This window comes from Engraulis encrasicolus, chromosome 21 (assembly GCF_034702125.1).
Source record: "Engraulis encrasicolus isolate BLACKSEA-1 chromosome 21, IST_EnEncr_1.0, whole genome shotgun sequence".
Taxonomy (NCBI): domain Eukaryota; kingdom Metazoa; phylum Chordata; class Actinopteri; order Clupeiformes; family Engraulidae; genus Engraulis; species Engraulis encrasicolus.
Genome location: NC_085877.1, coordinates 26,101,474 through 26,115,991, shown reverse-complemented (window position 1 = coordinate 26,115,991; position 14,518 = coordinate 26,101,474). Strand labels below are relative to the sequence as shown.

General features: G+C 43.8%; 1 protein-coding gene across 2 annotated transcripts; it reads left to right on the top strand.

The window, feature by feature from the left end:
* The first annotated feature begins 3,305 nt into the window (after positions 1-3,305).
* LOC134437044 (uncharacterized) lies at positions 3,306-14,447 on the top strand. 2 transcript variants are annotated; one of them, XM_063186477.1, is made up of 4 exons: positions 3,306-3,650; positions 5,523-5,885; positions 7,623-7,661; positions 11,461-14,447. In XM_063186477.1, the coding sequence occupies exons 1-4, from the start codon at positions 3,537-3,539 to the stop codon at positions 11,605-11,607; spliced, it is 663 nt and encodes a 220-aa protein (XP_063042547.1). In that variant the 5' UTR covers positions 3,306-3,536; the 3' UTR covers positions 11,608-14,447. The 2 variants fall into 2 exon arrangements, with proteins under 2 accessions (XP_063042547.1, XP_063042548.1); XM_063186478.1 differs by lacking the exon at positions 7,623-7,661.
* Positions 14,448-14,518: the final 71 nt, after the last annotated feature.

Sequence of the window (14,518 nt, the reverse complement as noted above, 5' to 3'; positions counted from 1 at the left end):
AAAGGCCTTGACTGAAGTGTTTAAACTCGGGTGTCAATCCCAAATTCAGAAAGTAAAAAACACACATTTGATCAATGCAGCTCCGAATCAGATGGTTATAATGAGCAGTCAAGACAGGTAGACCAGCAACTCAGTGAAGTCGTCTTGGGTCATGTTGGAAGGAAACTGGAACAAGAACCTGACTAAGTAGTACATTTACATTGCCCTTGAGGTAGTGGGTAAATCATCTAAAAGAGCCTGGAGTCCTCATTTTCTTAGCTACCTGTAAATGGCACCTGTGGACTATCTATTAGCAGGCATACTTCCAGTACCACTTCCAGGCTTAGCCAGGTTTATCACTTAACCTTGTTCTTGAAATAGTACCCTGCAATAGACACCTCTGTTTTTAAATTTTGTGCACCAGACCTTCTATGGATGATTCGTTTTCTTGTCAGAGAAGATTCTCATTATTCAGTCAAAAATGTTTAAACCAAGATGTTTTTTTGGCAAACAGAATAGAATAGAATAGAATAGAATAGAATAGAATAGAATAGAATAGAATAGAATAGAATAGAATTGCTTTTATTGTAGGCCTATTTGTCACTCTTCACATGTACAATTTATACTGGATGCATTTACAATGACATTGAAATTGAGAGAAGAAAATAAAAGGTGAAAGGGTGAATGGGCCTCCAACCTCCAAAACGAAACCCAGTTGCTTGCTATTAAACTCCTTTTATGCATTGTGTTGACTTTAGTAATTTATGTGATGACGCAATATGTGTTGTCTGTAGCGCTTTGAAGTGCCCCCATTGGTACTGTGCTGTGTCTTGGCCTGCAGAACTATTTGCCTTCTGGGATTGCAATAAAATGACTTGACTTGATTCTACTTGATTTGGAATTGGGATTGGCTATACTTTATTATATGATAAAACAAGATTGGTATGTAGAGCACAGCCTTTCTCAATTATTATAGCCTTGCATTTCATTTCACTTTGGAAAAATGAGATACATACTAATCAAAAGCATGCTAATTTAACTGATGCACTGCAATTTTGACAAACTGGACCATGTCCCTGTTAAACCGCATGCAAAACTTTTACTATGTCTCTAAAGCCGCGCTCAAACTACAACATTTTAAATTTGTATCCGATCTTGACAACTGGCTGTGACACACATAAAGACAATCGCAACTGTCAGTCTTATACCCGATAGTCGTGTGGCTTGAAGGGTAACTTCAGCCAATTTCAACATGCTGTTGTAATGCTCACACTACCATGGACTTGGCAGTACCTGAGATTTTTTTCCAAGATCCTGATCATTGTAATGTTGGCAGGTGTTTGTTTACATTTCAAAAAACATCTTGATTTATTCCCAAAAATATCCAAAAGGTTATGCAACATCAGCAGACAAATAGCAAACAGTGATACCTTTTGGGAAAATATTTGGAGTTACGTAGGGATTTTTTAAAATGTAAACAAATGCTGCCCCCATTAGAATAGCTCGTATCTTGGAAAGGGCTGAGCCAAAAAAAATGCAGCATCACCGTGTACTGACAAGTCAAGGTAGTGTGAGCAATACAACAGCATATTGAAAATGGCAGGAGTGCTCCTTTAACAGTGCTTCGAAACTCCAAGCCCACACCTTGCTTGTGACAAATAAAGCAGAACATTGTCTTACTGGAAATATGCTGTGTTTTTCAGTGAGTTATTTAGATGTCTATTATGTTTCAATGTAGTAGCACAATGCCAAGGAGATGCCAGTTCGACTTCTGCTTGGCACAATGAGCATTTGGACAAATCTTTTGGTCATCTTAAAACATTTTTGAGCCGCCGCGGTGGGATCATGTCCTAGTTTGGATGTCCAAAACTAATTTTCACACAGAGGTACTTTATTCCTTAATAGGAACTGTAGGCCTATCCCTACATACTGTCCAGTGTAGTAAAATGTTTTTTTTTCACCACAATCAGTGTGCCTCAGAGTTTTTCAACTACAATTCACGATGGGGATGTCTACTGACTGACCAAGGGGCCTTGATCACACATTTTGGGATATTGAAAACTGTCCATTTCTGTCTGACGTGTGTCACCTCACCCTTTGCTTGCAATGACAGTTGCTTTGAACTCTTAAATGTCATTGGTAGGTCCCAGGTCTTGCCCTTTAAGCTGCAGTTTCCATGGGCTTCTACCCTGCTTTTTGTTTATCCAGTTGCCATAGTACCTATATACTGACATCCCCCTAGGTAAGCGCCCCCTCCCTAACCAAGGATGCATAAAATAATTATTTTGCGCTTAAAAGGTCCCCATTCATTTCCAGTACTTCCAATTTAGTTATTATATATGTCTGTTCCTGTCAGCTGTGGAGGTAGCCCTAGCCGGTAAAACACACACACACACACACACACACACACACACACACACACACACACACACACACACACACACACACACACACACACACACACACACACACACACACACACACACACACACACACACACACACACACACACACACACACACACACACACACACACACCTCCTTTAGGCTATTTCCACATGTGTGGGGATAGTCACTTCCTTTGTAGACATGAATTCATCCCTCTCTCCTGCCCGAGAGTCTTCAGGTATGACCAGGGCTGGACTGGGTGAGAATAAGGACCCGGGCACTTTTGAATCAAAGAGGCCCCTCATAATTAGCGGGGAAGAACTGACTCACCGGTGGGCCCCGCAACCTTGTGGGCCCCTACTTTCAGATATGTAATAGGGGCCCACAAGGGTGCGGGACCCACTGGGAAATGCCCACTCAGATGGTCGGTCCAGCTCTGGGTATGACAGAGATGTTACTGTGTGAGCAAGTTGCCATTTACGCAGACCAAAGAGGCACCACGCCTACTCGCTGTCTGGACCGTTTCCGATTTCGCATCATCCCGACTCCCATCTGTCCTTGGCTGCGTTGTCTTCACAACCGCTGCTTACAAGTTGGCGAGCAAATTAGAAAAGAAGTATGACCGGACAACTCAATTATCAACATGGTGAGAATAACGAACACTTAACGCACACGTACAGCACGAGGCAAAATTTACGCCTGGAGTTTTCCAGCCAACCAACAGTGCAGTCAATCCAAAAGTACGGTATTTTATGTAAACAGAATGTGTTGGTGTATGATCAATCGGAGCTGACACTTGCACACTGACAGTGCGCGTATTTAGGCTACGGTATGTGCGAGCGCGTGTGTCGGTGCCAATCATGATGACGCGCCAGTTGTGATCCCCCTTCTAGTCCCACCCCCTGAAACGCCCATGTTATCCATGCAGCTTGCTCGCCTGTCCAATGCTCTGCAATGGTCAGCCTACCAAACACTCCTAACAAATCCCCACATTGACCGTTAAAGCCGTAGCGTATGATTCAACTTAAACACATTTCGCCTGTGTTTAGGAAAGAAACACATTTAGGCTACATTACGACGTCCTGGGAACGACACCTTCTTGTTAATTAGCTGAGCGAAAAAACAAGCCTCGGGGTCGTTGATTTTGTGTTTTCACTGCTGCTGCTGCCATGGAGGAGCAAGAGGACTCACAACCAACCGGGCAGAATAGGTCGGCAACGCGGAGAGCGGTTGATCTGGCTCGCCTGATTAACGAGGACTGCTGTCGACTTTTGGAGCTGTATGTGAGTGGCTCTTATCCTCCTCCGAAGTTTATGTGTTCCATGAACTGTTGCGCATACCGTTATACGTGTCGCCACAACATACTATCACCAACCCTATAAGCACACTGCTATCGGCCTGCCGCCAGTGTTATTCATTATCGTCTGAGCGACATGAGTAGATGGGGAATTTGACGGAGGTGTAACATTTCACTGAGAACAATGTGACTACAGTCTAACATGACAATACTAACAGTTTGGTCTTTGTCACAGATGCTGGAATCTCCCAATACTGTTGTGTAGTAGGCTATGAAGCACATAGCCTGCCTACAGCCCACCATAAAATTCAGACCCCTTGCCTGGGGTGTCAGTCGGTCGTTTGTAAATCTACCGTCCCATGACTTACATCAGACGCAATGCAGGCAGGGTTAACCTGTGTGGTGATGCTTAAAAGTATGCTACGCAAGGCGCGCCAGCTACTGGTGCAATCCGCATAATGAATTGCTCTCCAAATTCCAACCATGTTTTATCCGAGAGTGGTGTCTGGTTTTCTAAAGCCCTTTCCCCTCACAGATGGTTTCCTCTGTGCCATAGATTAGTTGTCATGCCAGCCTCATTTTTAACGCACACTCGGCGAGCGGATGTTGCCGTTAGTTACTGTCAAGACAGATGAGAGGGCCACCATGGTTACTCATGTTGTCAGGCGCATGGAATGTTGCGCGCATCATCGAGGCCTATCAAGACTTTTAATGAGTTTTTATTCTATACTGTACAGGTTTTTTTTTAAGTTTATACCGGTAATATAAAAAGGATCTTAAAAATCAGCAATAGTATAACACAAGTCTGAAAACTTCCCTGTTGAATATAACCAAATCCAGATGCTGTATGCTCAATCTGCTCAGACACTTGCAAATTCTTGCGAAATTAAAATATAAAACACATGTCAATCAATTGCCCTGAAGGAAGCCCTGGAGGTTCCCAGCAAAGCAAGGGATGACTCACATAATTTGTAACATCCAAAATAACCTGTGCCCCTTAAGGTACATTTATATTTTTATTTATTTATTTATTTTTGGCAGCTGCACTTAATACGCCTCCTACTTTATGCTGTCACCCTCTTCTTTTTCCTTCCCCTTTCTTGACCTCACATTTAAGCTGAGTGCCTTCGGTTTTCTCCGCTGTCCTTAAAAATTGAATTAAATCGGAGCACTTTCATTGTGTCATCCATCACTCCTAGCTTTTTTTGTCTGTACTAATGATATTAAATCGAACTGCTTGTTCTTCTCTCTCACATCCCCCCCCCCCCCCCCATCCCTCATTCCACGTCATTGCTCACATCATCCGCCACAAACACCCATCTTCTCCCCTGTGCCCTGTTCTCTCAACACACACGCACACACACGCACACACACGCACACACACACACACACACACACACACACACACACACACACACACACACACACACACCATCCTCTTCCCCTGCCCTCTTCTCTATATCAACCATAACAACCCCCATCACCCACCTCCACCTCCGCTTCACCTCTCCCATCCGCCACCACAACCACACCCATCCTCTCCGCCATCCCTTTCCCTTCCTCTTGCCCATGTCTCTATATCCCATAACATCATCTCCACCTCTCCCCATGCACCACCGCCCCCCACCTGCTCTTTCCAAAAAACCCTCCCACATCACCTCTCATCCCCACATCCTCTGCTCTATCCCCTCTGCCATGTTCTCGCTATCCCCCATCACCCTCGTGTCATCCTCTCCACCTCTCCCACACCATAATCCTCTTCCTCCACTTTCTTCTCCATTCCTCACACCCCCAACAACACCCCCCTCCCCCTCTCACTTCTCCTCCCCCCACCTCTCTCTCTCCCCATGTACCCCAGCTAGAGCGTGAGTGCCTCCCCTCCAACAAGTCCTCGTCTGGCCCCCGTCTGGTGCTCAGCTCCCTGGAGCCCCTGGACTCCACCGACTCCCCCGACTCCTCCTCCCAGGCCCCGAGCACCGTGGAGCGGGTGTGGCACCACCGCTGCGCCCTGCGCCGGCTCCTGGCCCTGCTGGAGCAGCAGATCGGCTGGGAGGAGGAGGAGCTGGGGCTGGAGGAGGGGGAGTACGAGGAGGTGCGCGGGGCGGTGAAGGCCCGGCTGGGGCACCTGCTGCACAGCACCCTTAAGCTGCTGGAGGCGGCGGCGGCGGAGGAGAACAGCGGGGAGTCGGAACACCTGGGGCCCGACCACGACTGCACACAGGTAGGGGGATCGGGGGTGATTATAGTTAGTGGAATGAGATTTCTTTACGGTTTACTATTTATTTTTTTTACTACTTTTCCTATTTTTACCTGTTGATGTAGCCAAAGGTATGAAAACATTTATTGAAAATAAGAGGATGCCTGCACCCTGCTATAACGACCTCAGCAATGCAAGGTGGGGGCAGATATACTGGAGGAAAGTGTGGGTCAGGTGGCAGCCACAGCAGAGGGGGATGGGGGGCGGGTTGGCAGTGAAATGTGGGAACACCTGGTGTCAGACCACGACTACACACACACAAGTATGGCTGGGATGGAGATATTGGGGGAAAGCATAGGTAGAGGTTTTTTTACCAGCTAATTTGTCCCCAGTAAAATATTTGAATTGGAATAGTACCATCCAGCTCGGGCCCTACCATTGATGCACGCAGGTAGGGGAATTGATGAATGGGCGTGGAAGGATTAGATAATTAAAGGAACAGTTCACCAAATATAAGTGTAGCAATGCAAGTATATGAGGACAAACAAAACATTCTCAAATGTACTTATAAACTACTTTAAAATTAATGAAAAATTCACCAAAGTGCAAACCAGCTGTTCAATTCCGTCTTGTGATCACTTGTGGTTTGATGCTAATGTTCCCATTTACTTCCAGTGATAATGCTAAACTATTCTAATAATTCTGATCCAACAAATCTAAGTACTGAAAACACTGAGAAGAAAATGATACGCACATTCATAAATAATGCTTGGAAATACTGCAAATATGTAAAAATCAAAAATGGTTAGACTGTTCCTTTAAGACAAAGAGTGGCATTGCTAAAAGAAAACTGCAAAAAACATGTGCCGTGTCAGATGGCGCACTTGTGCACTTCGGGCACTATATTTCAGTGCATAGGGCGCTTTCACTGAAAAATGTAGTTAGTTCAGTGCACTGAAAAGTGCCCGGATGATGCCCTAACAATGGCGAAAAACACAGTGCTTCAACGATGGACACTTCACGCACTAAACGGGCGCCATTTTGACAATAAAACGGTAGAAACGTAACGTTCAGTTCTAAAGAATACTGTAGTTTGGTCAACAGTCTCCAGTAATTCTGTAAGTAATGTGGCTGAGACACCAACCTTTTCCTGCCAAGCCAAGTATTGTACACGAAATAGCTTCCAGTTGGGATGAAGAAAATGCAAATACAAGCATTACACACTATGCAATGTAAACAGTAGCCAACCAATATTTTGGTGAGCTAATGCTAGCTCAACCGTCACTTCCAGTGAGGGCACAGTGTATAGTGCTCAGACTTTTTCCACAACACTGCACTAAAGACCCCCAGTGCACTGTGAGCACTATGCACTGACTGTCAGTGCACTGACACAAGTGCGCCATCTGAGACACGGCAATGCACAAGGAATTTCAAACCTGGAAAGTGGAAAGGCATTCTTCCAAATGGCTCTCCATACTAGTTTTGATCAAAATAGTCACACTTTTGACTTAACAGGCCCATTCACTGGCATTCAAAATGTCAAGTCAGTGCCACCCTCTAACACTGATCAAATTTGCAAACATTTTACAAGCAAGTTATGTTAGTACAAAGGAACAATACAGTACCACAAAAGAAGAGTGGGATTTTCAAAAGTTGTGGAGTTTGATGTACTTCTCGTGCTATAGGTATAGGGAACTAGCGAATGGCTTTAGAAGGCAAAGATCATGAGATCATGTCTTAATTTTCAATATTTTTTACCAGTTGATGGATGACCTGGAGCCAGACAGCGACTACACCCAGGTAGGCCTGCGGTGGACTGTGGGGAAGCATGAACACAGGGAAAGTGTGGATGTAGAGGGCAGAGGAGAGGAGAAGAGAGGAGAGGATGGATGGAAATAGTTAAATGCGCCTGTGTAGGTAGAACTGGGGTGAATATGGACAAATACTGAGAGAATATGTTTTTTACCAGTTTATTTGCCCACAGTAAAATACCGTATTACAGATGAGATAGTTGCACCACGTAATTGTCACATAGTTGCTATTGCCACAGATGAAACAGTTGCACATTAGTTGGCACATACAGTAGGCCTAGTTGTACATATTTGCGCCATACAAGAAGTGTGCCAATGCTCTTATGTCTGATCACAACCGCACCCAGGTGTGTGATGAACATTGTCATTCATTCAGATCATCTTAGTCAAAAGAGTTCATTTGTTAGGTACGTAACTAAACTAATAAGGCTGGAGTGAATATGTGACACACGTACAGCCGCGGTAACGGGTGAATGCACCCAGATGGAGCTGGGCTGCATGGATGTAGGAGGGTAAGGGGATGCAACCAGTGTTGCTAGATTGGGCGGTTACCCGCCCAATTGGGCTACTTGGGATGGCCGTCTGCGGGTAAAAACGGGAAAAATTGGCCATTTGGCGTTTTTTTTCTGCAGTTTTGGGCCCATAGAAATCAATGCAATTTGTTGAAATTGGGCGGAATTTAGCACATTTTGGCGTTTTTTGAGAACCTTTTGGACGGGATTTGATCAGACACATCTGGCAACACTGGATGCAACCAGGCAGCTGGATGTACTGGGGGAATGAGTGGATGCACCCACATAGGGCTGCGGCCGGCGGACATCTGAAGGGGGAAAGGGTGGATGCCCCTGTAGGGCTGGGAAAATGTGTATGTACTCAAGTAGGGCTGGATATAGTGTGGGAACGAATACATGCACCTAAGTAGGGATTGGATAAATATACTGGGGGTGGGGTGGGGTGCGGGTGAATGTGTGAAGGGGAAAGAGTGGTTAGCACATACTAGGGGTGGTACGGTTCACAAATGTCACGGTTCGGTCCATATCACGGTTTCAAGGTCACGGTTTTCGGTTTTGTACGGTTCTTTTTTTTTTTTTTAATAAAATGTATTATATACAAATTAGAATGAAAATGTAAGCTTATCATGGGTATGTTGAATTTGACTTCATTTAACCCAACTGAAAGAGGAAAGATATCAATGATTTTAACATGCTTCCATTTATTTCACAAAAAGGGAGAACTAAGTCCTAACTTTTAAGGTTGACAAATATTCAAATATTACATGCTATAACACATTTGACGTGTAAAAATAAAACGGCTACACTCCTGTAGGCAGTGGGACCATTAGGTCAGTGCAGTATGACTATTTTGGTTAATGACACACTGAGAACGAATTGGACTTTTATTTTGATACCGCTTTCTGCGAGTTTTGCGTTTATTAATCAGTTGCTTCCTATCATGAAACTGCCGGCCGTGAGAAGCATAGAAGTAAAATCAGAAGTCAAATTCAATTTTAAGTGAACAAGTGATAGGGTTATGTTATGTTAAAATGTGAAAGTTAAGGTAACAAATAATTTTAAAAGATCGTTTTTTTTAGAAGTGTATGCACAAGAATGTTTCACAAAACTCCTGTGAAGCTGAGCCTTTTAAAACAGTCAAATTTTATTTTTGTTATAGTGTTAAACATTAATGTTAACTAGGCAACAGCACAAAGTCCCCTTCCGTCCGTCAGAGTTTAACTGGCTACATATAATTAGGCCTACAGTTGATTGCAGTTAAGGACAGCGCAGTGAATCTGATGGATATGTTCAATGATCTCGCATTTGCCGTCCGGAATCCCCATTCAATGCCACGTGGATATAGCCTACTAGGCTACTGTAACGTAAGTAATAGTCTTCTATGTTCTGCTAATCTGTCATTGTTTGTAAATTCATGTTCATTTAATTTAAAATGGTCAGCATAAAGGCTGGGAACAGTCACTTGCGCTAAGGTGGAGAGAGTGGGGGGTGACGCTGCTGACCGACCTGCACTTGCTTGTAGGCTACTGTAGCCTAGTCAGCTGGCGCATGCTGTTACATTATGCCTTTCAGTTGGCTGATAGAAATCAGTCTTTCCACACTCAATATCCTACGTAGTCTTTGTGTTTTATGCTTGTAAAAGTAGTAGGATTTTAATAGCGTCGTCCGCCGGTGGTCACTCTTTTTTTCTTGTTTTTTTGAAACCGTGGGCACCGTGCGGTTGCCCACTACCCCGTTCCGTGACATGCAAACCGTACGGTCTCGGTTTGCAACGCAAACCGTACCATGCCTAGCACATACTGTACAGGTTTGGCTGGGGTTGCTGTTTAGATGGGTTCTAAATTTTTGTTTACCCCTGGCTGCGCGACCCTGGCTGCGCACAACTCAACCTCTGATTATTGGAAGTCAGAAAGATTGGAGACCGTAAGGATTCCCACCAGAGGTTAAGTGCGGAGGGCAGAGCTCATTTGCACCACATTGTTTTCCTTAATATTAAACAAGTACAAGGTCTGTTTGGATGACAGTCAAGTCTTACATTTGAATAAAAAATATATATTTCTTTTCTGGACATAAACAGACCTCACATTCTGCTTGTCTGCTGTGTGTGGGATCATGACCAAAACTGGTACTGCAACATTACTTTGCCAAGTGTTGAGAAAAAAATGCTCGTTCACACTGACCTGTCACTATGTGCCAATGTCGTAAGATCTGCTTTTGTGGCCTGCACATTTTTAAACGTCTTAGAGGGTTTTTTGTGTTGTTTTGACTGAAATAACACTGGCCAGTGTCCTGTGTGACATTTCCAGACATTACTGCATTTTCCCAGTGGAGTTAGTCTATCATAACAATGTTAAGTGTGTTGCTTTCTTGACCTTAGCTATGTAAACAAGAGAAGTCTGTGTGTGGACACTGCTGTCAAACAGTAGTAAAGCCAAAGGTACCACGTGTGTTTGACCAGTCTTCCCACTCTTTTTTATGTATTTTGTTTTTGAAGGTTTTTGACGCAAGGCTCGGCCACACAATAATCACAGATAAAACATCGACCAAAAAAAACCACCTACAACTACAATAATGCCAGTCCAAAATAAACATAACAATATGCCAGTCCAATGAATGGCAAAAATGTTCTTTAGATGACGGGTATTGTCCATGAGATGAAGACCATATGTGGTCAGTCCCAGAATGTGTTGTTTTATATTCAAAGAATGCAGTGGGGAAACAGATCACATTCCACATTCTCTTGACCCTGCCCCTGCCCCTGCCTCGTTCCCTTTCTTCTCCTCTTTTTCGGTCTGTTTTTCGTTTCTTTGTCATCGACAATACATCTGAATGCAATTATGCTCTGTAATGGGTAGCTGTTGTAAGGGTGTCAGGCTTAGCATGAGGGCTGCTGTTCGATTCATGACCTGCAAAGTTGGAGGGGGGAGTAATTAACCTGTCCTCTCCACCATCCTCCTCCATGACTGAGATACCCTAAGCATGGTATCGCTCCACTGCACTGCTCCCTTGTGGTGCTTTTTTGCACGGATGAGGGATAAATGCAGTTTTGTTGTGTGCAGTGACTGATCAGTGACCACTGTGTGCTGTGTAGTGCTGGGAGTTTTCCAGGTGGGCTTTGCATGGCTTTCATAATCAGTTGTGATGAGTGTTTTTTCAACTCACCATTTCTTTCTCTCTCTCCCTCTCACTCCCCCCCCCCTCTCTCTCTCTCTCTCTCTCTCTCTCTCTCTCTCTCTCTCTCTCTCTCTCTTTCCATCCATCCATCCATCCATCCAGGGAACAGATGAGATGGACAGCTCCACTAGTTACAAAATGAAGGTCTGGACCCACCATCTGATCCAGGATCTTGTCCATTGGACCGACTCGGCGATGAAGACCCTACAAGTTCTCCATCAGGAGAGAACGGGCGGGCAAGAACTGTAGACAAAAAGAAGGAAAAGGAGAAGCATGAGGAAGAGAAGAACAGGAAGGAACAAACAGTGACCAATAGCCTTGAGCTCAAAATCAAGTTCATTTTCCCGAATTGTGAAGCCTCCTTTTTTTGCAATGAAGCATATCAGCCTTATCCTTTCTGCAATGTCGCATGACATGAACAACACACTCAGACAGGAATACATACATTCATCATATATGGTTGTTAGGCCACCCATTGAGGATTTTTTTTCACGTTTATTTATTGATTATTTTAACCCATTATGACGTAATTTCATCAGCCACTCTGATTGGCCAGATTAGTGCCATTTACGGTAAAGCCCAGTGCCTGAGCACCCACTTCTGGTCAAGCGACTTAGGGGTGATTACTTCTATCTGCCGACCTAATGAGGCTTTGCAGATGAATTACTTTGAGTTCATTCATTTGCTGCTGGTGGTTCATGTTTGACGGTTTAAAGGGCTCAGTTGTACCCACAGATTTACAGAATGCCCTGCACACAATCCTTTATTAGACTATCCATTTCCGTCATGGATGCCATTCATTATCCATTCTATTATTGATTCTATTATTGATTAGACATCCATTCCCATTATTAATAATGTCATTGGAGCATTCAGATATCCTTTTTTTTGAGCACCATATCTCTAAAAAATACTCTACGTACGACAGACAAACAGTACAGAAAAACAGACAGTGCGTACTGCGTATGACAGACAAGAGGGTTCTTTACTCATAACCCAAGGCTTTACACTGTATGTATACACTTGTTGTGACTAACACTGTGCAATACACTAACTGCTTAGATGTAGCAAAGTTCGACTGTGAAATGTACCAAATAGCAGCGAGATGCTGCGCATGACATCAGCGTCAAACTGTCTATCACTGTGACTGATTGCATTTCCCCACCGTGACCCAAATCACTACATTATCACTTAGTAAACATCAAAAGTTCCCCGAAGAACATTCAGTTTTACACTGTGGAGGAACACCTAAAAGTTCTCTGAGAACCCTAGAAGTTGTCTGAAGAGCATATAGCTGACAATTTGGTTCTAGGATAAACCGCAATGTTTTCTTAAAGGTTCCACAGGGAACCCACAAACCAAACGGTTCTTGGAAACAGTTCCCTGAGCAACACTGAGATTCTTTCTAGAACGTTAAGAGGTTCCACCACAATCTGAAGGTTCTTCAGGGAAGTTAAGATGTTCAGTGTGATCGGCCGCCCACACAGTGAAGCTGATTTGACCCCCCGAGATGGACCACACATTTCACTTGTTCCTGGCCTACAATAGCGCAATGAATATCACTCAATTCGGCCCAAATCAGTATTTGGCCGTTACCAGTGTGAGTATGGGATGGTGCAAAGGAAAAAGTACTCTGTTCTCGGGTTAATAGGCCTACTATCTGACTACCAGCCTTATCCCAGAATCAGCAATGTATCTGTGTGCTGGTTGTTGTAGTCAGGGAGGCCAACAGGGAGGCCAAAGGGGTCAGCTGTCCTGGGCCCAGAGTGAAAGGGGGCCCAGATTTGGGTCCTCATTAAATTATATATATTGGGTCGGGGGACCTTTTAATTGATTTTGTCCTGGGCCTGGCCAAAGCCGTCAGCGGCCCTAGTCAATGTGGTTCAGAGTAGAGTTACAGTGTGCTCCGTCTGGTAGCCCCTATGCGTAATGGCGGTAAGAAGACAGATGGCTACCAGAGGTGTCCCACTAATGGCCTATGATTCATGGCCCTCTGTGGGCCAAGTGTAAGTAGATGTTGAATGTGTGGTCCAAATCTAACCGCTAAGCCCACGCCAGCTTAAAGGGGAATTCTGGCCAAATTCAACACGCAGTTGAATTGCTACCCTTGAATTGTCAGTACCTGAAGAGGCGTCAGCCTTTTCTGAGATCCTGACCATTTTTAATATGAGCATGCTTTGTTTACATTTTTCTTTAAAAAGAAAATATCACCCCAAAGGTTACTGCTATGTTGTAACATGTCTGCTAGTGTGGCATAACATTTGGAGTATGGTAAGTCCTTTTTTCATTAAAATGTAAACAAACCATGCCCTCATAAATTTACCATGTTACTGTCTATTCAAATGTAGTGTGAAGAATATTAACCGGAATTGTCCTTTAACTTTGTGGTCGGACTATCTCAGATACACAACTCCCGTGTTCACCATTTCACAAAACAACTCTAGAGTAGGAAGACACATACTGTTGCTTTATGTGAAGTCTAACACTGGTGACTGTTTTTGCACTGAATGTAGTAGTGGATAGCGTCCAATTCTTCATGGATTGGGTTTGACTGAACAGAATGAGGAATGTAAAGTGATTTAACCAAAAAAACTGATGACTGTTACACTATAACCTATAGCCTGAATGGGAGATGTTAGGGGGATGCATATAGCTTTGAAGTCTTTCCGATAGATGGAAAATTAGCCTAATGGGTGGAGATCCATTGCCTCAGTTTCCCTGCAAAAAATATTGGGCCTTTTATTAGTTTACTTATGTAATTCCATTGTTAGGCCTATCTGGGAGCGATTAAGGCCTAGGCCTAACTGGTATATGAGAAATCCCTAACAACAAATATCTACATGTGCGCATACACGTCCTCTCACTCCCATTTAATACACACATCATTCAGAGTGGCAAACTAATGTAGTATTTATTTTTGAGTAGATGCAATAGAAAGAAGATGTCATGTTGGTGTTCAAATACACTCCAATTGCTCCAATAGCAGCTGCTGTGAGGATGTGTAGATTTGTGAGCGTTCCAGTGCTTTGGTTGTGTAAATTATTTTATGAATTTATGAACTTACACCAAAATAAAACTAGTGTGCACCATATTGTTGTCATTGTGTTCATTGCCTTTCCTGAGCATAAAATAGTATCACCAGTGCCTTCATCATGGGGCC

Coding starts and splice junctions, on each gene's coding strand:
- LOC134437044 (XM_063186477.1), top strand. CDS start 3,537: ATGGAGGAGCAAGAGGACTCACAACCAACCGGGCAGAATAGGTCGGCA. Junction 5,886..7,622: donor CCGACCACGACTGCACACAG/GTAGGGGGATCG, acceptor ATTTTTTACCAG/TTGATGGATGACCTGGAGCC. Junction 7,662..11,460: donor CAGACAGCGACTACACCCAG/GTAGGCCTGCGG, acceptor CCATCCATCCAG/GGAACAGATGAGATGGACAG.